Here is a 21,626-nt window from a genome sequence, read left to right on the forward strand (position 1 = left end):
AGCACATTGATCTACGGAACTCATAACAAGGAAGAGTTAAAAGTTGTTGCTTGGTGCTTTGTGACCGCCTGGAGGGGTGGGATAGGGAGGGTGGGAGTGACGGAGACGCAAGAGGGAAGAGATATGGGAACATATGTATATGTATAACTGACTCACTTTGTTATAAAGCAGAAACTAACACACCATTGTAAAGCAATTATACCCCAATAAAGATGTTAAAAAAAAAAAAAAAGTTGTGGGCTTCCCTGGTGGCGCAGTGGTTGAGAGTCCGCCTGCCGATGCAAGGGACACGGGTTTGTGCCCCGGTCCTGGAAGATCCCACATGCCGCGGAGCGGCTGGGCCCGTGAGCCATGGCCGCTGGGCCTGTGTGTCCGGAGCCTGTGCTCCACCGCGGGAGAGGCCACAACAGTGAGAGGCCCACGTGCCGCAAAAAAAAAAAAAAAAAAAAAAAAAAAAAAGTTGTTACTAAACCTGCTTACTTGTGAAGATAACAAATCTTTTCCATATATAAGCAAATCAGTAAAATTAACTTCAAAAAAGCAATAAATTAAATTCAAAAAAGAACTTTGCTAACACTGTTTTTTGGGGTTTTTTTTTTGTTTGTTTGACCTAAAACAAGCAACAAGTTATAAAATTCCAGAACAACAACAAAAAGCATAGTCTACGTATGTTCTATCCTCAAGGTCTGGGGTGGCTGTTGATCTTTTGTTTTGTTTTTTGGTTTTAATAAAAGCAAATTAGCAATGAAACGGCTAGATGGAATTAGAGGTCCAAAGTTTTAAAAGCACATTCTGTGTTTCCTGCAATTACAATTGCTCAAATCTCTTTACACTTGGCATTTTCCTGAAACTATGTTCCATAAACCAACAGCACTGGGAGGGCCTGCCCACTTGGAAGTGACTCTGGGCCAAAGCCCCCTGAGGCTGGAGGAAAAGGAACAGAGAACGGACCCAAACAGGACATCCTCACAGCCTTATCCTCTAATTTCGGAGGGAAATGTCTGAGAGATCAGGGTAAATGTGAAAAAGAAGCTGAAAAGCCAAAGTAGAGTAAAAGAATAAATTTTAAATAATAAATGATGATGCCTCATCAAAATGAATGATGTATATTTTAACAGTTTTTCTATAATGTAAAAATAAAAACCTTCTCTTCTGCAGGACCTTGAGAGGAGACTCACTGGTCTGTCCAATTCCCCTCTGACATGCAAAAGGGCAGCAGGCGAAGGGGGCAGGGTCGCAAGGAGGAGTTACCAGTAAGGACTGCTTTCATAGGAGTCAGGCATGGGGTGCTATAATGAGAAACGGTAACTAGGAGCTCAGAATTTGGGAAAGTCCGACCCAAAACAAGGTTCAACCATTTCCTGTGGTACACGGGCCTCACTTTTTTTTTTGAATGGAATATAGTTGATTTACCATGTTGTGCTAGTTTCAGGTGTGGTGGCTCAGTTACATATACATTTTTTTCTTCAGATTCTTTTCCCTTATAGGTCATTACTAAGTATCGAGTTCCCTGTGCTATACAGTAGGTCCTTGTTGGTTATCTATTTTATATATAGTGGTGTGTCTATGTTAATCCCAAACTCCTCATTTACCCCTCCCTTCCCCTTCCCCTTATGGTAACCATAAGTTTGCTTTCTATGTCTGTGGGTCTATTTCTGTTTTGTATATAAGTTCATTTGTATCATTTTTTTTAGATTCCACACATAAGCAATATATGGTATTTGTCTTTGTCTGGCTTACTTCACTTAGTATGATCATCTCTAGGTCCATCCATGTTGCTGAAAATGGCATTATTTCATTCTTTTTTATGGCTGAGTAATATTCCATTGTATATATGTACCATATCTTCTTTATCCATTCATCTGTTGGCGGACATTTAGGTTGCTTCCATGCCTTGGCTATTGTAAATAGTGTTGCTATGAACATAGGGGTGCGTGTATCTTTTCAAATAATGTTTTTCTCTGAATATATGCCCAAGGGTCGGATTGCCTGATTTACCTATGAGACATGCAAATAATGTAATTAAAGCAATTTTGAACAGAAACTTTCAGGTTAGGTTGGAATGGAGGTGGAGACAGATACGAGCTCCTTAAAACGGACAAAGTTGTCTTACGGTGACCATGGCACATATAAGAACCACAAAAAGTCAGCAATTCCTGGTTTGGTTTTACCAGTTAATCCCCCAACAGTCTAAAAGTGCGTGGCACAGTCCTGAGGTATAGGAGAAAGGCAAGTGATAGGTATCCATCCTAAGAGAGAAGACTAAAATCAGGTCAACACTCCTCTCCGAAGACAAAGCCATGAGTGGGCTGCCCCAATTCACCTGATCTTAAGGATTTGCAGGTTCATATTCTGGGGGATTTTGTGGGTTAGACTGATTCTGTGAGGACAGAGAGGGCACCAGCTGGAGCAATCACGAGATTAAATCAGAGACGAAAACCAGGTAATGTAAAGGCCAAGGAATGGGAAATTCTCCAGAGGAAAAAGAAAGAAGACAAAGCAGGTAACTCCAGGAGAGGGGAAAGTTGTCAAAGCTGCAGAACCTCCTGTATTGGCTTGAATAGTGTCCCCCAGAAATCATGTCCACCTGGAACCTGTGAACGTGACCTTATTTGGAAATAGGGTCTTTGCAGATGTTATGAAGTTAAGACGAGGTCATACTGGATTAGAGGGGGGCTGAAATTCAATATAATTGATGCCCTTCTAAGAAGTGAGAGATTTGGGCACGGACACACAAAAGGAAGAGGGGCCATATGAAGACTGAGAAAGAGACTGAAGTTACACATGGACAAACCAAGGAAAGCCAAGGATGGCCAGCAACCAACAGAAGCTGGAAGTGGTAAGGAAGGGTTCTTCTCTAGAGCCTTCGAAGGGATGGCTCTGCTGATACCTTGATTTTCGACTTTGAGACTCCAGAACTGTGAAAAAATAAATTTCTGTTGTTTTAAGCTACCCAGTTGTGGTATTTTGTTACAGTAGGCCTAGGAAGTGAGGCTGAGGGTCCTATCCTGGGTTATAGACCTCACGTGGCAGAAGGGGTGAGGGGTCCCTCTGGGGCTTCCTTTATAAGGGCACTAATCCCAACCATGAGGGCTTTACACTCATGACCTAATCACCTCCCAGATGCCCCATTCCTAATACTACCACTTTAGGGGTTAGGTTTCAACACATGAATTTTGAGGGGACATAAACGTTCAGACTCAGCACCAAGTCTATTGTTGAGAAAACTAGAGACAAACTTAAGCTCAGTATCACATTAGGAGAAGCCAACTCAAGAGTTTAGGGTGAGGGTTCAGAAAGTTTCATCTTCCATAAGAATTTCATCCCAGACCCAGACTTTGTGATAATCATTTTGTCTAAATGTATTCCATACAGTAATGGATATGGAGTAGAGTTATCTACTTTCAGTGGTAGGGACAAAAAAAAAAGAGTGAAAGAATAAGGTCATAACATGAAGTTAATGACTTGGAAAATAGATATAAGGATACAAGGAGCTCAAAAATCAATACCAACCACAGTTATAAAATGACTTTTAAATTACCATGTAAGGTGTCACATTAATATTCAAAATTAATATTTTCATAGCCATCAGACTCTCTGAGATGTTCTGAATCTGAATATTGAAGTGTTTCACCTTAGTATACCATTAAAAAGACATGAACCCAATGTACCCATATTTTAGGACTCTTTACATAATATAAACTTTAATTTCCTTTATATGAAAGTTTAAAAATCTTTCCTTTTGACCCAAACAAGTATAGTTGATCTTGGCATCTTTTCATTTTGATTAACTATATCCTTTTTCATCTAATCTACTCATTCCAACCAAGCTGAAAAATGGTTTCCCGGCAGAAATTCTTTGCTTACAATTCAGGAGAAATCAATCAATCATTCTCTCTCTCTTATACATTTTTGTAATTATTGAAGGTTTCTGAACAAAATATATAAAAACATCTTCCAAGGAAATGAAATGAGACCAAGGCAGCTGGACTAATTTCCCCTAAAGTAAGTAGTCATGCATAAGACTACCAAGAGCTACTTCATGAAATCCCCCAAACAGGCAAAGACAGAGGAAACATGTTCTCTTTATGTGATTTCCAAGTTCAACACTCATACTAAGTATTCATTCAAATCTGGCTTTGTTTCTATTTATTTAATTTATTTTTGGGGGCATGCTGCACAGCTTGTGGGATCTTAGTTCCCCGACCAGGGATTGAACCCGGGCCCTTGGCAGTAAAAGGGCCGAGTTCTAACCACCGGACTGCCAGGGAAGTCCCTCTTTCCATTTAATTATTTTGGTACACAGTGTGTTTGCAGGGAGAGAAGCTCACCGCCTCCCCACAGGGCTCTGCGTCAGCCGCCCTCACCCACCCCCATTCCTCCTCTCACCTCCCCCAACCCCCAGCCTTTCTTCCACAGCAAGGTTGCCCCTGATGGACCAATGGACAAGTGTAGGCAGCGCCATGCCGATGGTCGTGGTGTCCTCTGACCCTCCAAGCTCTGTCCGAGCCTGAGCCACGAGACGATGTTCTGTGATGACAATAGGAAGGGTGCTGGTCCCTCACAGGACACATGCCTCGGGCGTCCAGTCAGCCCACGTCCCCTCTGACTGGGGTCCTGAATTAACCAAACCCTCAAGCGCTCCACCCTCGTCCAGCCAATCGATTATGGGGTACCTATCCTTCGCTTTAAGAGCAGCTCTCTTGTAAGCTCTTTTGCATAACTAAGCCATGGTAACAGATTAGATGATCTCTGTGGTCTATCCCAGCTCAAACTGTATGATTACAGCAACCATATGTAGCCGCTCCAGAGAAAGAACACTTTACGAATGAGGAATAAAGCAGATACTGTGCTGGAGGACAGACAAGCAAACTCAGCTATTTTGAACTAGCTGTTGGCTAAGTGCTGCGCTTCACCCCCATCATTGCCATGGAAGAAGGAGCTGTGGAATTCAGCGGGGAGACCTCGGAACTGGAACATTATTTACTTGGGAAAGACAGCACACGTTCTTTCAAAAACAGCCATTATCCTCAGTGGGAATTTAGCTGCAAAATTACCTGCTCTAAGCTCTGACCTTCTCTGCGTTGCAATATCATCTCATCTTTTTTGCAATGAAAAATTGTGGGGAAAAATCATTTGCTTGTAGGCCGAGTGCAGCTGTGTAAACACCTGGGCGTTCGACACCACACACTTGGTCGTGTGTCCTCATTCCCTCTTTGAGTTTGGGGAAGTTACTTGACTTCCCTGACTCCTCCCTCGGTTTTCTCATCCATAATATGTGGATGATGATGCTGATCTCAGAGTATTATTAGGAGAAGACAAGAGATCGTATTTTTAAAATGCTAGCCAAAGGCCCAGCACATGGTAGGAAGATAACACCAACTTTTCAAAAATTATAATATCAACATTTTAAATAATTACTTGGTCCAGTAGTAACAAATGAGGTGTCAATTAAGTCAGTGCACCAAGCATTTAAATCATATTTTCGTGCGCTCTTAACATGGTCACGTGGTTTTATTTTTATCACCATTAACGTCTTAAAATAAATGTAAAACTACATTTAGGTAGTATTGATAAATCTGTATTATTTAGCCTATGAGTAGTCTGAAAGTATAACTAGAAGGAGAAAAAAATCAGGGATCAGGTATATCAATGTCATCATTTATACAGAGAATACAGAATTAGGTTAAATCTTCTAGAATGTAATTACTATCTTATACCAGAGATTCATTCTTGGTTTTGTGAGTCAAGGCCACGGAAGGCTGGCTTTAGTTTCTCTGAATATCCAGCGGCATATACAAAAAAACAAGTCCTCGGATACATAATGTCAGAGATAAGTACGGCATTATTTAAGTAAATGCTCAAAAAGAGAAATCTCTGGGGACAAAAATTATGTTCTACACTGAACATCGTGTTTATTCTGTGTTGGTTTAGTCATTTGGGGCTAAATTTGAAACTGTGGAAAAAAATGCGTGGTTTCTTTTTGCACTTTGTACAGAAAAGTGTGGAATCCCCTGGAAAGTATGTGCAGTATCTATCAGGGGTGTGGTTGCTAAGGAACCAGAACACAAACAGAAGGTTCAAGAAAGCCCTTCTTTTTGGCCCAAGTCTCAAGGACTATTACAAATTGTGCAATATATGATTTGGGAAGGTCATGGTTGTTTGAGGGTTACTTTTTTCTTTTCATAACTGTTTGAAAGAGTAGCAATGGAAATAGAGCTCAACCTCTGCAAACAGTAGTGACGTGGGAATTGGGATGCCAGACTCCTAAAAGGTTGCCAGTGGATACGAGACTCAGAGCCAACATTACATGAAGGTCAACCCTGTGTGTGTGTATTTTCCTTTGTCGTCAAGGAGGCAAATAATGTCAGAATTTAGCTTTTCCACTCATAGCGAAATGTCTGCCTAGGTTTAATGCTGCCTCTGGTTACTAGGACCTTGCTGGAAAAATTGTGAAACCAAGGCGAAAAAAACTGCAGGATTTTCTTAGTAAGTGATCATCCCACTTTTACAAATTTATAAACAGATTTTTTTTTTACATTAGCATCATCCATTAAGAACTTCTTTCCAATAAAGATGTTAAGTGAGAACTCGCCATAAATAAAATTCAGACACAGTATCATAATACAGCAATCTGTGCTTTGGTTCTCCACGAAGACTGTACTCGCTTTCAGTCTCCAGGCTTAAACATTCTCTAAGAGTAACACAAAGGTGAAAGTCCAAAATATCAAATGGGCTTAAGTGGTCAGGATAAATAGGACGGGATAGAGCATGTATAAATGTGAGAGAAAGCCTAATTAGCAGTTAGGGAAATCACTTTTAAATTAGACAGAACTAATGTTTATTAAAAGCTTCTCTTTTACTGAAATTTTGACCCACACTGAACAAGATTTCTTTATCTCATATCACACAACATCATAAAACAATCACAGGAGTCTGTGTTTTCCCCCATCTGTCTTTACCAAGAGCCTGCTTACAGATTGACTGAACAAAGGGCACATTCTTGATTGCAGCTGAAGTTACCTTAGAGGCAGAGTGGGAGAGGTGTTTTACCACTTCTTTCTCTGTGACCTTCTATCACTGCCCAGCAGGAAGTGATACTGGGAGAGAGAAAGGTCTCTGCCTGAGATTGAGGACCATACTGCGCGATTCACACCCTGGCCTCACGAGCCTGCCACAGAGTCTCTGCTGACCACAATTCAAAAGTCACTTTCCTGGGGCTTCCCTGGTGGCGCAGTGGTTGGGAGTCCGCCTGCCGATGCAGGGGACGCGGGTTCATGCCCCGGTCGGGGAAGACCCCACATGCCGCGGAGCGGCTGGGCCCGTGAGCCATGGCCGCTGAGCCTGCGCGTCCGGAGCCTGTGCTCCGCAACGGGAGAGGCCACAGCAGTGAGAGGCCCGCGTACCGCAAAAAAAAAAAAGAAAAAAAAAATCACTTTCCTGGTGAGCACCTCCAGGTTCCTGTGAATGTTTGCATGGTGCAGAAGCAGGGCTCAGGACAGACACGGGAAATAAAATCCAAGTTCTTGCGATGGCTCCCATCAACTGGTCTTCGACAACTTGTCCTGCCTCACCTTCTATCCTCCTTTTAGCTCCGTATTTCTCAATCGTGTTCATTATTGCCCTTCTAAGGAGGCTTTTTGGATATTTTTTCCTGATTGCTCAAATAATTTAATATCACAGATATAATATATACCTGCTATGTACTCTATGTATCGGTGCTTTATACACGAAGCATAAAATATTCTCACCCTCCCAAGAAGCAATTTTCACCCCCTTGGTGTGGGTGCTGGGAGCGTGTGCTTTAGCCGAAATACTTACCGGTTGAAAATCTTTGCCATAATCAACCCAAGCCTCCCTGCTTCTACTTAGAAATGCCTCCCTCTCCCAGAGATTTGACTGATTCTTGTTTATTCGTTAAAACTCGGCTCAAGTATCAAATCGGCCTGGAGGGCCTCTCAAAGTCCCTGCGGCCAGCCTAGGTCTCCTCCCCGGCCCCCCAGCATCATGGATCATGGATTCTGCACTTGCTTTTTCTGTCTCCGCTACTACTGACCAACTCCCTGAAGTCAAGGATGCTGTCTCCTTCTTCTCTGTTATGGGCTGAATTGTGTCTCCCCCAAAATTAACCCACTGAAGCCCTAACCTCCAGTACCTCAGAATGTGACTGCACTTGGACATTGGGCTACTACGGCAGTGATGAAGCCAGAATAAGGTTCCTAGGATGGACCCTAGTCCAACCCGACTGGCCTCCTTATATGAATAGCAAATTTGGACACACAGAGCCATCAGTAGGTTCACACAGACAAAGCCACGTAAGGACACAGCGAGAAGGCTGCAGTCTGCAAGCCAAACAGAGGGGCCTCAGCAGAAACCAAACCTGCTGACACCTGATCTCGGACTTCCAGCCTCCAGAACTGTGAGAAATAAACTTCTGATGTTTAAGCTACTCAAGCTGGTATTCTGTTACAGCAGTCTGAGGAGACAAATACACTCTCTACATTTTATAAACGCCAAGCCCAGAACCCGGTCATGAATAAATATATTCTGGTTGGTTGGTTGAATGAATGACTGAATGAAAACATGTCCTCAATACATATCACAGAGGCCCCAAGTAATCACTAACACAAGATGCAGGACCACAAACTGTTCTTTGAATTACAAAAGATAAAACCTTTGTCCTCAAAGGGTGAGCCTCCCAGAAACCCCAGCACAGATACTCTAAATCACAAAAGGAATAAAAAACGACAAATTAGATGGAATTCCCCTGAAAGACCAACAATAGCAAAGACTACTGAAATGCCCATGCGAGGAGGGAAAGAACCGAGGGAAGGTTTACGAGAAATGTTGCTGACCTCAAGGAGGTTCTTTGCCAGGGCTCTCAAAATGCATCTTTTAGAAGCGCTTTGATACCATGCTGCGTGTCCACAGGTGGTCAAGAAACCACTGGCTCCTGTTCAAACCAAGCCAGCCATGCAGGATCCGGATACAGTTTTTATAAACCCCGAGCTGATCTCTGAAAAACCCTCAAGGCTTGAGAAATCTCGTTAATAGCTGAAGAGATGAGAAAATGGAACCGGCCCCCATTCAAGAGGCTGATGTCATCTATCTCCCCAGAGAAAAGGCCACTCTCTCCTTTGTGAAAGCCCAGGGTGACATCACCCCCTGATCCATGCACTTCGCCCTTCCTCTGCTGTTCCCAGTTCAGGGGTTTTCTCCCTTTGCAAATGTCACCCTTTCACTCACAAAGCTCCTTGACCTTGCTTTTTGCCAGATTCCACTGCCAAGTGAAAGAGGGCCCCTGGGAGGCGTGATCAGAAGAGGCGAGGGCTTTGTGCAGCTGGCCGGGAGGCCCTATTCACGCAGCTCGCAGAAAGTTCTATATTCCCTTCAGCAACCCAGATGCAGGTCCCCTAGGCCAGGCCAAATTCAGCCCCCAGACAATGCTGTCAGCGCTGAATACTGCACACCGTTTAGCCAGACAGGGCAACTGTGGCCATTTCTTTCTTTGCAGAGCGGGATTCTCTTTGATGCTTTGCATAAAGGCAATGCAGTGTGGTTAATCTCACACCCGCAACACCACTTTAAAGATGTGCCCACAAAGAAAGCCCGATGGTAGAGCCATTTTCTCAAAGCAAATAGAAGATTTGTGTGGGCGACAGAGAGGCACATTTTGTGAGCGGGTTTATTTATTAATTGGCCTCATGAATGAAGCACACGGGGAGTCTTCTTCGGCAGCAATGGTCAGGAAATGATGCCACTGCAGACTCTGAACTTGCAACCAGGAGGTTTTTGGACTTCTCACTGCATAGTTTGGAAGAGACTGGGAGGGGGAAGAGGGCCTGAAAGGAGATTTGATTCTAGTGAAAAGAGGCTCAGAGTTTAAAGGCACTTGCTCTGGCCCGTACGGAAGAGCAGCTTCCCGGCCAGTGTCAGCCTGGGTGTCCCGGCCCAGCGCTGGAGCCTGACTCTGAGATGCGGATCTGAAGAGGCTGCGCTCAGACGACGTTCCTGAATTACCTACACAGACACACGTGTTGTGCACACAGGAACATTCAAGGATATTTCTCTTTAATTTAAAATGGAGACTAATTTTTAAGTGTATTCTGGACCTTGTATCTGTTTAATATTTAGTTACGAATATTATTATGAATATTACTTATTGAATATTTTGTATTCAGATCCCACAACATGCCACGTTGCTTCAGTGCTTCCAGATGCTACTCAAAACTCATTTCTCTGTAAGCCAAAGACAAATGTTGTGTAATATTGCTTATACGTGGAATCTAAAACACACAACAAATTAGTGACTATAACCAAAAAAGAACAGATTCACAGACAGAACTAACTACCGGTTACCAGTGGGGAGGGGGGAGGGGCAGTATAGGGGTGGGAGTGGAAGGTACAAACTATTGGGTGTAGCACAGGCTCAAGGATGTGTTGTACAACACGGGGAAGACAGCCAATATTTTGTAATAACTGTACATGGAAAGTAAACTTTAAAATTGTATAAAAATAAATTTTTAAATGACAAGAAAAAAAAAGGAACTGAAAACCAACATTTTATTTCAAGTAAACATGTTTTTTTTGTATGCACATGTGATACTTCAAGGTCATAAATGCTTCAAAGCTCAACGTCCAGATAATCTCCCAAATAGAGATGCATAAAAAGAAGAAAAAACTTATAGTTCTCTGAAATCTGAAGGGTTTACAGGAAAGAGAGGGTATGAGCCCGTCCCTGCACGAGCCCCTAACAGTGAGGGACCCAAAGGCCACTGCTTCGCTCTCCGGACCCTCCTGCTGGACCTGTGACACTGGACTCCAGCCGCCCTAGACGGGTGGATCCCCACGCGCACCCTGCCCCCTCCCACCACAGGGTCTTTCTTCTACTAGGAGCCCTTTTCCTTCTCCTATTTGCCTCCTTAGCTCCTGCTTATTCTTAGATTTTAGTTCAAAAGTTGCACCCTCATGCAGGACTGCCCTGGCCTCCTGTGCAGGTTGAATCCCCTTTTGTATGCTCCTGTGTCATCATCACACCACTAATTTCATGTCTATTTATGTGCCTCTTGGCTGGATGGCTCCTTCCCCCAGTCGCCTGTGAGCTCCCAGAGTGTAGGAACCAGGCCTGGGGCAGGAGTCACACACAAACAGTTCCTTAGTATCTCTGGAAGGAACACAGGGATGACTAGAAATCAGATTTATGTCTTCAGGTTACCAACAACAGGTGAGAAGTGAGGGAACCTCTTCCATTGGAGGCCTCCTCCCTGACCCTTCTCTTTTCTGTCGGCCCCTCTTCTTGGCTGTCTCGAGTTACAGACGTAGTTCAGATGCTGAGTATAAACTCAGCATTGCGTAGCTATAGTATATGACAGTGAATTTTGCACAGATCTAGACCACTAACAGTCTCCTTCCAGAAGGTTCTTCCCAAGCATAATTTACATCTAGTGGCACACAGTTCTGGTCCTATCTGGCAAAATTTTGTTGCACAACTCTGGTTCCAAGCTTAGCAAGTTTTCAGCAGTTGGGAGTAAGTTTTGAAATAGTAAACAGGTTACGAGAATAGACAGAGGATGTCTTTGACTCTCCCAAATGAAGACAGATTCCAAATGGGACTGGAAGAAAAAAATTTTCCCAACCAAAACTCAAAACCGTGCCTAGTGTGTTGGCTGGAGAAACCCAGTCGTCCAGGGTAGCCAATAATGACCATGAAGTCCTTAGTGTGGCCTTGGACTAGTACGGCTACAACGGCCTGGAGGGGAGAGGAAGCAGCGCACTGAGGAGAAAGATATCGCCAGCAAAATGAATCGCTTCTCCTACAATGCTCTCTCCTAGCGGCATGGCAGAATTACTTAGGGAGCTTTTCAAAATTAGCAGTAGTCAAGGTCCCACCACAGACCAATGGAATCCTATCTCCTGGGTTGGAACCCAGGCACCGGTACTTGTGAAAACTCCCAGGCAATTCCTGTGTGTATCTCGGGCTGAGGACCGTGCCCCTAGGCCCCGAGCCTCGGTCTCCTGGTTGGCATTTCTTACTTTCCACTCTCTGACTCAGTGTCAGTAGGATAAGGGCTGGGGCCCCAGTGAGAAAGAACCTCACCGCTTCAGAGATTAGAGAAGAGAAAGCTCTCCGAGTGTGGTCTACAGAGACACGCCAACGGCATCACCTGGGAGCTTTTCAGAAATGCAGGTCCATGGGCCTTACCTCAGCCCTCACATCAGGATCTGTATCCTAACAAGATCCCCAGTGACGCATATCCATGTGGAAGCTTGAGAAACACCGTTCTGGAAAATACCCTTTGCCCTTCAGAATCTGGGCCATGTCCCAAGATTTTCCCATTTCTTCTAGGTCTTTCCACACTGTCTCTAGTTCCCTCAGAGTCAGGCTATTTCTGAATCACACAATACTAGAGACGGGCTGCATTACAGAGATGAATCAATCCAGCTCCTTCATTTAATAGATCAATAAATTGACATTCCAAGGTTAAATCTACCTATTTGATGAAAAGGACAATCCCGAACTTCTACGAGCTTAATTATCAAAGCTCATGCACTTTGGGAATTTATAATCTGTATTTCAAGTTATAAGTAGCTGTGGATTACCACTGAATATTTTTAAATACTGAAAAACCCTATAGGTAGATTTTCACGAAATACACTCAGGCTCCAGTTCATAATAATAGAACGTCGTACATTCTCAAGCATATGACAGGGTTCTTCAGTTGCGTAAAGTGCTGCGATGCCTATAATACATGTGCTATGATGTCAAAAACCCTCAACACACATTCACGTATGCTCACCCTGGGCTCACCCCTGATTGTGACAGCAGAACCACAGTTCAGGATGTCTGTGTGTGATTCCAGGTGTAACACGGCAACTCCACTCCTCTTTCAAGTTGATTGAATCAGAGTAGTGAGCCCTAAGCTCTTGGCCTAGAACTGCTTGTATAATATTCACGAGGACTATATTTTTCAGGTCTAGGTCACTCTAGGAGAGTGGTCCTCAACTTTACTCGCCAGGGAGACTAGTTAAGACACAGATTATTGGGCTTCCCTTCAGAGTTCGCCATTCCATAGTTCTGGGATGGGGCCTGAGAATTTGCATTTCTCACAAATTCTACTGCTGCTTTGGGGGACCAGGGTTTGAGAAACACTGTCTGGGGTCCTCTGCCTTTCGACTGGCCCACATGAGGTCAGTCTAGAAGTTTCAGAACTTGCGCTGAAAACGAATTTTCATCTTCAGAGGAGTGGTGATCCCTGCCTGTTTTGGGAATCACCAGTTCGTAGGCAGGCTTTTACCTGCCCCTACTCGTTTGGCAGATGTGACCCCTGTTCTTGGCTTAGTGCATCACTGGCTCAAGCTTTCTGCTCGGGTTCCCCTCATAGCCCAGTCCTCTCCCTCCCCCTTCTCTCTCTGATCGACCCTCCTTCCTTCCCTTCTATCCCCGTCACTCCCTCTCTGCTCAGTGTCAGGGTGAGTCTTAAATCTCATTCTGTTCCACTCTCCCGAGAGACTCCATCGCACCCTGTGACCTGCTTGCCACACCCAGGTACAGGCCTTCACCCCTAGAAACTTCCTTCTGCTTCCTCCTTTCTCGTAAGCGATTTACGGCTGCACCTGCTGAAGCAGTTACCCAAATCCTGTCCACTTGGACTTCACTTCTGGTCTTAACTCCAACAGGATTCAACTCTCCAAGAGCCACCAACGTCTGAGTAAACTTTCTGAGGCTTGGCACTAGATTACCACGCAGGTTCTGAGGCAGGAGATAGATGGGCCCCAGGCTGAGCAGCTGGAATCTGTCCCTTGTGGACAGACTCCGCTCCATGATAAAGAGAATGGAAGGAGCAAGGAGGAGCTGAGCCCTGCTTGGAGAGAAGATAGAGAGACCATATATTCCCCATTCTTTTTTTTTGCAGTACAAGGGCCTCTCACTGTTGTAGTCTCTCCCGTTGCGGAGCACAGGCTCCGGACGCGCAGGCTCAGCGGCCATGGCTCACGGGCCCAGCCGCTCCGCGGCATGTGGGATCTTCCCGGACCAGGGCACGAACCCGTGTCCCCTGCATCGGCAGGCGGACTCTCAACCACTGCGCCACCAGGGAAACCCTATTTCCCATTCTTGAGGTCAAGGAGACCTCGCAAACTACACATGCACATAAAGGGTCCTCAGGACTCGGAGAAGGGAGGGGGCGCCAGACCATAATATGTTCTGTCAACTTCCCAGAGACCCTTGAGCTGAAATCCATCTTTGCTAAAAAGTGCAGGCGCACACAGGGGAGGGCCCCGAGTCAGACCAAATACGGACTCAGAGCCAGACAAAGCAAGATGATTGGCCAGAGGAGACCCGGAAGAACTGCCCCATATAAGTGATTTAAACGACCCCAGAGGCACAGCTCCCTCTCTCAACCTGAGCCCACCCGTGCTTTCTCCACACGTATTCCTCTCCTAATAAACACTTTACCTGCTTCACTGTTTTCCACCTCTTTGTTAAAATTCTTTTTACAAAGCAGACGAGAGCCGGGGCAGCACCGCGGCCTGGGTTCAATCCCTGGTCGAGGAACTGAGATCCCGCTTCAAGTTGCCACGGCCATGGGCACCCCACAGCCACCGAAGATCAGTTCCACTATCCGTGAATGGTACTGTTTCCAAATATAGAATTGCAAAGGGAACGGTTCTTGGTCAAATAGCAACTACCAAATACAACTGAGATCAGCAGAGGGCTTACCTTGGATGAACCACTGCATCTGGAATCCTTTCTCATGGTGACCGACCCCGTCGGTATAAAACAGCACTTGAAGCTTGGAGCCCGTGGTGCTCCCTGAAGGTGGAATGTCTGCTCCACAATAGCGCCCCATGCGCCGTGGGCCATCATAGAGCTGCAATCAGAGAGAGACCTCCCAGTGTGAAAACCTACAGGGCTTGTCAGATGGAAAAAGCAAAGTCCACTCATGCAGCAAAAGCTGTTCCTTGGTTCAAAAGTTACGGGTAAATCTACTGAGGTGGGTTGAGTACAGGAATTAAAAATAGATAATTATATACAGAGAGGTCCCTCCAAATTATCGGTTGGCCAAAAAGTTCACTTTGGCCAACCCAATATAATCCAGGCGCAGAAGAAGGAAATGCTGGGCCAGGTGAGATGGGTTCACATATGAATCACACATGGGAGATGTTCAGCGAATAACAGTATTGTAACTGTAAGCTATAAATTTTTAAAATAAATACTATCTATAAACAATTAGACATTTTGGAAAACTCTGAAAGGAAGATGCAAAAATTAATCCCACTGAAGAGAAACACAGTTAATATTTTGTTAATACCAGAAGCTTCTCTTACAAACATTTTTTTCATTTGTTTGTATATGTACATATACACATATGTATGCAGGGGAATATGTGTGTGTATCAATTTGGGCTACACATTTAATTGTGTTCCCTGCTTTTCCCTAGATAGTCTATGTAAACATTTTTAATAGTGGCAAAAAATACTACTAATAGGCTGATTTACATTATAATTCTACTCTTGTTCACTTAGCATATTTCCAACCTGGGGGCCAATAAATATGTCTTTGTTTGATAGTTTAAATTTCTCTTAGGAAAGATTCCTATAAAGGGAATGAATTAAAGAGCATGATCTTTCATGGCTCTGGATATATATTATTAAACTTCTTACCGGAAAGTTTACACCAATTTATTCTCCCACCAGCAGTTTATGGAAATATTTTATGACAGCCATTATTTTTAAAACTGGCGCTAACAGTGAAAATTTGTTTTCTTTTTGTAATTGTCTTAAGTTGTTACTTTGGGGTTGAAGTTTCTTTCATGTTTATTGGGCATTTCTTTTTCTTCTCTTGCAACTTTTCTGCTGAGGTCTTTGCCCATTTCCCCACTGAGGTACTTATACATCCTGTTGGGTACCTTTTATCTGCCTAATTTCATCAGATACAGATCTCCAAACTAGAAAAATAAACACCTTTGCCATATCTCTTCAATTGGTAAAAATAATGATAATCCAAAAGGATTGGCTTCCTCATGACTCAGGCCACTACATTTTCTTTTAATGTCCACATTAAATGCTCTGTTCCAGTTACCCTTGGGATGAGCTGCCCATTATAAAAAAATGGAAAATGGCTGATCATGCACTTCCTTTATTATTCTCTTGGAGAGTACACACGTGTGAGTGTATGTGCTTGTGCGTGTCTGTATGTAAATGTATCATCTGGATTCAATAAATTCCACACTGACCAAATTATTTTTATTTATTGAAATGCTATGATAGAAAATACTGTTTGAAGTATGTTGATTTGAGCATGGAAAGCTTCTTAATCAGATTCTACGAAGCCCCTCCATGGAGCCTTCCCTAATCCCTGTCGCCGGTCATAAATTAGTTTTCCTTTGAAACCCCTCAGCTTTTCATTCGTGCTTCTTTGTGGAAATGGGCACATTCTGGTGATAGGCATGTGTGTCTCTCTCCCCTACTGATTACGAGTTTCCTTAGAGCCCAGACTACCTCTTACATCCCCTCACAGCCTAGCACAGGGCTTTGTCCAGGGCAGGCTCCCCATACAACAGCTTCAGAGAAAGAACACAGCCATCTCCCCGGCAGCTGCATTGATTTTAATGGCACTTAATCTGCATTGTTACTTTAACACTGCACAGTTAGACACATGTTCGGGTCTTACAGTCCTAACCTTCAGCATGCTCCTTTCAGGCAGCAAAAGGTCTGCATCCTTTGTGGCCACTCTGCAGAAGGGCCTTGTTCAAGGTCATAATAAAAATCGCAGGTTTCTAAATTTGGGTCATCTCACTGAGTTCTCAAAACGGGCGGCTGATCAGCCGTACATTTCTGTGCCGCGCGGGGAAGGTCAGTTGAGATTTAAAAAGAGAAACTCAGAAGTCCATTATATCACTCACTCTTAAGTACTAAACTTAAGCATCTTATGCAAATGATAAAGATGAGGTTTAGTTTTCAGACCTGTCCCTTCAGCTTCCTTTTAATTTTTTAAATACTGCTGCTTTGAATATGTGTATTTATTATCAAACCGCTAATACTGTAGGTGGTTGACAGAAGACATGAAGGGGGAGCAAAAATGAGAGAAAGAATAAAGCCACATAAAAAGAGGAGGAAACAAAAACAGCCCTCCACGCCCCATCTCCAGACCCACCACCCACTGCAGGAGGTAGAGGGGGAAGAAGGTCTGTATGGTAACCTGTTTGTTCCTAAACTATTGCTTCACTGCAGGGCATTTATTTCAGCCACAGAGTTTCTATTAAACCTAGGGTATGAATTCCAATTCAAGACTAATTAGTACAAAAATAAACATACTGTTCTCACGCCAAAGCATAATAAACAAGAAAACGCTCTACTGGTTTCCACTCCAAAAGGCTCATTCTAAACTTTGGATTGTACTGCAGTGACCAAAACTTTAATTACTTCATCTTTATCCAACAAAACATGAGGTAAGATCTCTCTAGAGCTATAATTGCCTTAAGCTTCATGGATCTTCTGAAAAACTAGGTAGCAACGTTTTGAGGAGCCCTAGTTTAGATTCTGTGCACGGTCATACAGAGTGTAGCGCTTTTGCCCCCCAGCTCAGTAAGGTTAAGAAACGTGACACTTTCACGTGACTTGGAGGGAATGTTTTTTTTTCTTCCTTCCGGATGGAATTACTTCATTGAAGGAGAGCCCCTGATCCCAGTGGCTCTTAAATAACACACTGTGAATGGAATGGGGGTTGGGGGCAAAGGGAGTGGGTCTGGGGGGAACAGTGGTGAATAACAAGTAGTTTCTTTTTGCCTTTGGAGGGAAGAGAATGATACGTTGAAATAAACATCAAATAGACGTTGATGAAAATACATATAATGTCAAATAAATTAATGACTTAATTAGTGTAGAAAAATACCTCTCTAGAAGAAAAAATCCCACACCCTTAATTTTATGTCTTTCTAACGTTTACACTTAATTAAATCACGGGTTTTTGTTTATACTCACACAGATGGCTAACGTCACCTCAACAATTCATTGCCTCGTTAAATTTACCACCCAAAAAGGAACAGTCATTTTTCAAAGTACACAAATATCGGTTACCGTGGAAACCAGTGGGTGCCTGCTGTTCCTGATTCTGTTTTCAGAGCAGAATGTTAACCACAGGCCATCCCAGCTGTGACTCACTGGGACTCCTGGCCAGCATGTGGCTCGGTTCCGCTAAGGGTACCATTTCCGGCTTTTAGAAAGCCCCAAGATTTACTCCATCTGAACAGTATTTGAGGCCTTGAGTCCATAGGAAGGGGACTAGCAGAAATTAAGAAGTGGAAGACTGAGATTCTTACTTTGAATATGAAGATCGAATTTGTATAACTGTGTCTAGAGGTTTGTTTTTTTTTTTTAATAATTGAAATGCTGTTTACATTTTCAAGTTGCCATTTAATGTATCTTCAGATGTGGATATGTATATGTACAAAACCTGCTGTGTAGAATCTTTTCAGTTATCCTCTTCAGGAGAAGATTCCTTTAGGGTTTTTGTGTTTTAGATCTTCCACCCCCGCATCACCCTGAAACATCTCAACCACTCTTACAACACTCAGAGAGGAAGGAAATCTCTTGCAGAAGTCTCGCTTGCCAATTTCTATCTACTTCCTTTGCATGGGTTTGATAATTCGGTGCATGCAGAGTTGATGAGACCATTAGAGATTTCTGACTACGGTTGCAACATGAAATGATCCGTGGACTCCTAAATAGTACAGACCCATGCATACAAAATGGAAGACAGAAAACCAAAGACATATCACTGACAAGAGTGAGATTTTTTTAAGATTAAGGTTTTTGTAGGTACTTCACGAATCACTGGAACTCAAGTCTGGAGAAACCCAGGGTCAGCTAATGTGTAACCTGTTCCCTCAGCAAGACTCAACTTTATAAACTGCAAGAACTCTCAGAACAGAAGTGTGCTTTCCAAGGGCCTCTTTGTTGCTAGATGGTTTTATGATTTTGAAAATTTGTGATCCTAATGAAATTATAACTAATTGTCTCCTATCTCAGTTTGGGATGTATAGATAGACTTCTTTTCTAAACCCACTTTAGAATCACAGTGAGTAACAACTAAAACTTAGCCCTTTCTATTTTACATCAGCATCGAATTCACACTTTTTCTAACTACTGTTTTTCCTATTTACTTGAAATTTTTCTGGAAGAACAACATTTTTATAGTGGAGGTTTCATCGTAAGAATTAAACATAGTCCATATAAAGAAATTAAATCAAGAGTTTCTTTGAGATGGTATCATTAAAATATGGAGAAACTTCCAGAAAAAATGTTTGGTCCAGTTCCTATAACAAATCTTTAAAAACCCCCAAAGAACTTTATCCTTTAGAGTTTAATATGTAATTGAAATAATTCATCTGCCGTGAGGGAGAATTCTAGGTATAGTAGAGAATCCCTGATGGCTTTACAGAGCAAAAATTCTGGTCAATGTAAAGAAGATAGTTACATTTCTGAGAACTATACTCAGTGAGTTCACAGAGTGGCTTTTTGAAGTCAGCGTCACTAGTAGAAGATTATATTTCAACTGAGAGCCGGACAGTAATTTTACTGTAGGAACACACGAGTATATTCAGTGTGGTCAGCGTCAGGCTCTAGATTCAAAGTCTAGTCTAGCACTAAAATTTGCTTAGAATATAATCTTGCGAAAATTACGTAACCTCCATAAGCTAAGATTTCTCTGTAAACTTGGCATCTTAATGGTACTTATCTCATAGGGTTGCTGTGCTTAGCAAATGAGACAAACCAGGTAATAGGTTGAGGATGAGTCCTGGCATATGGAAAGTACCCCAAATGTTATTCTAACTCTTGGTCAGAGGCAAAGGGAACCAACCTTGTTTCTCAAGAAACCATACCAGAAATAGTTTTGAGAGAAAAAATATGATGGGTAGGTAGAAAGAACTTGAACTGACTCACATGAAATATTTCTCAGAAATCATCCCTGGCAGACCTGACGGGGAAGCAACAAATCAATGAATCACTTGCGAGGAGATGGATGGCCGTCAGGGGCAGCGTGTTGCTATGAGGACCTGGTTTTGTGTGTGGGGAGCAGAGCCCAGTACAGATCATACAGTGGGGCAGGCGGACCAGGGAGTGTGTGTCTGAGTGGAGGGAGATGGTGGATCATGGCAGGGCTGGTGGCGAAGAGGACACTGGGAAATCTGTCAAGGCTGCCCTGGTGAGCGGATCAGGGAGAGACCACCGGTAAGCAAAGTGGCTCTACCTGTGTTTTTTCCTGTTGCAGCCTCCTCTCCCCTTTCCGTCCGGCCAGCCTGCAGCTCTGGCTGCTTGGCCCCTGGAACTCCAGAGGAGTGGGAACTGGTGAATTCTTGGAGCACCTCTTCAGATTTTCCCCACCCAAAAAACAAGTGTACCAGGAACTATGGGAACCTCTTTATTAGAACAGCTGTTGAGAACATTGTTGTCCAATGTTTACAAACAAATCTCCTGGATAAACTTGGAACTTTCAGAGTTTACCTTAAATTTGAAGGACTTTGAAATGTTCCTGTAACAATAGGAGAAATTGTCAAGCAAGATTCATCAAGTAGGGTAAAAGGCTCCCATTGTGGGTGAGAAGAGCCTCGGGTAAAAAAGGAATCCAATTGTGGAGGTAAATTAGGCAAAGGTTTAAAGGAAAGCACATCAGCAGAGCGTGGTAGGCTCTAGAGGGCGCCGTGATGGCCCTGGAGGTGAAGGCTCCCCGTGAGACACCGGGGCGCTCTCACAGTGCCCTCGGATACAGAGGCACACGTCTCCCCCGGCCCAGGAAACGCACTGCCATGTGCTGCAGGCTGCAGCCGGAAGCGTGAGGTACCATCTAAAAGGAAACAGTGACTCAGTGCTGCGCTTTGTAGGAGACAAAGAAGCACCACTGAAAGACCACATTCTGAGTTATTTTGTGTCACTCTGAATTACAGGTCTGTCTCAAACACAGACCGTATAGTCTCCTTTCCCTGGGGTGGCTAGTTGCTGTCCCCTCTTAATAGCGCACTGGTATTTATTTTTGCTTTCTACATATTACTTATTTTAGAAGCCACAAAGGCCGATTTGGGATTGCTTGTTTGTTTAATCATTGTTTAATCATGGATGTATGCAAAGGTTTAACTACAAAGATGTTTTATCTCAGCATTGTTTATAATAGTGGAAATGTGCAAAGATTCTACGTGTTTTACAATAAGAATGGGTGGCTGTACTGTGATGGTGGAACATTCGATGCTGCAAATGCTGTGGTGTAACAAGGAGATAAATAAGTAACAAGGAGAAACATTCGCAAGCTACTGTTACATGTAAAAAAGTCATTGTAGGACAGTATGTACAAAATGATCCCCTTCAAATATTAAATAGAATAAATATATAGGCTGGAACTACAGGAAATAAGTACCACCAAATATTATCAGTAATGATGTAATTTAGGTTATTTTTATTTTATCTAGGTTTTTCTATATCTTCTAAAATGTCTGCAATGCCTGTATTCCTGTGTAATCAGGTAAGTTTATTTTTAAAGCATTGTCTCTGGGGACCTACTGACATAGCAATGTAGATGTGCACTGGTAATGTTTTTCCAGTGTCAGAATTCCATACGCTTTTAGGTTCTCACA

General features: G+C 43.3%; 1 protein-coding gene across 1 annotated transcript in view; it reads right to left on the bottom strand.

Moving 5' to 3' along the window:
- Window positions 1-21,626, bottom strand: part of CUBN (cubilin) — a 263,719-nt gene that overhangs the window by 160,202 nt on the left and 81,891 nt on the right. The window contains exon 28 of the mRNA XM_065870957.1: window positions 14,720-14,870. Coding sequence (XP_065727029.1) covers window positions 14,720-14,870 — 151 coding nt within the window. The remainder of the gene's footprint in view (window positions 1-14,719; window positions 14,871-21,626) is intronic.

Source organism: Phocoena phocoena, chromosome 2, assembly GCF_963924675.1.
Source record: "Phocoena phocoena chromosome 2, mPhoPho1.1, whole genome shotgun sequence".
Taxonomy (NCBI): domain Eukaryota; kingdom Metazoa; phylum Chordata; class Mammalia; order Artiodactyla; family Phocoenidae; genus Phocoena; species Phocoena phocoena.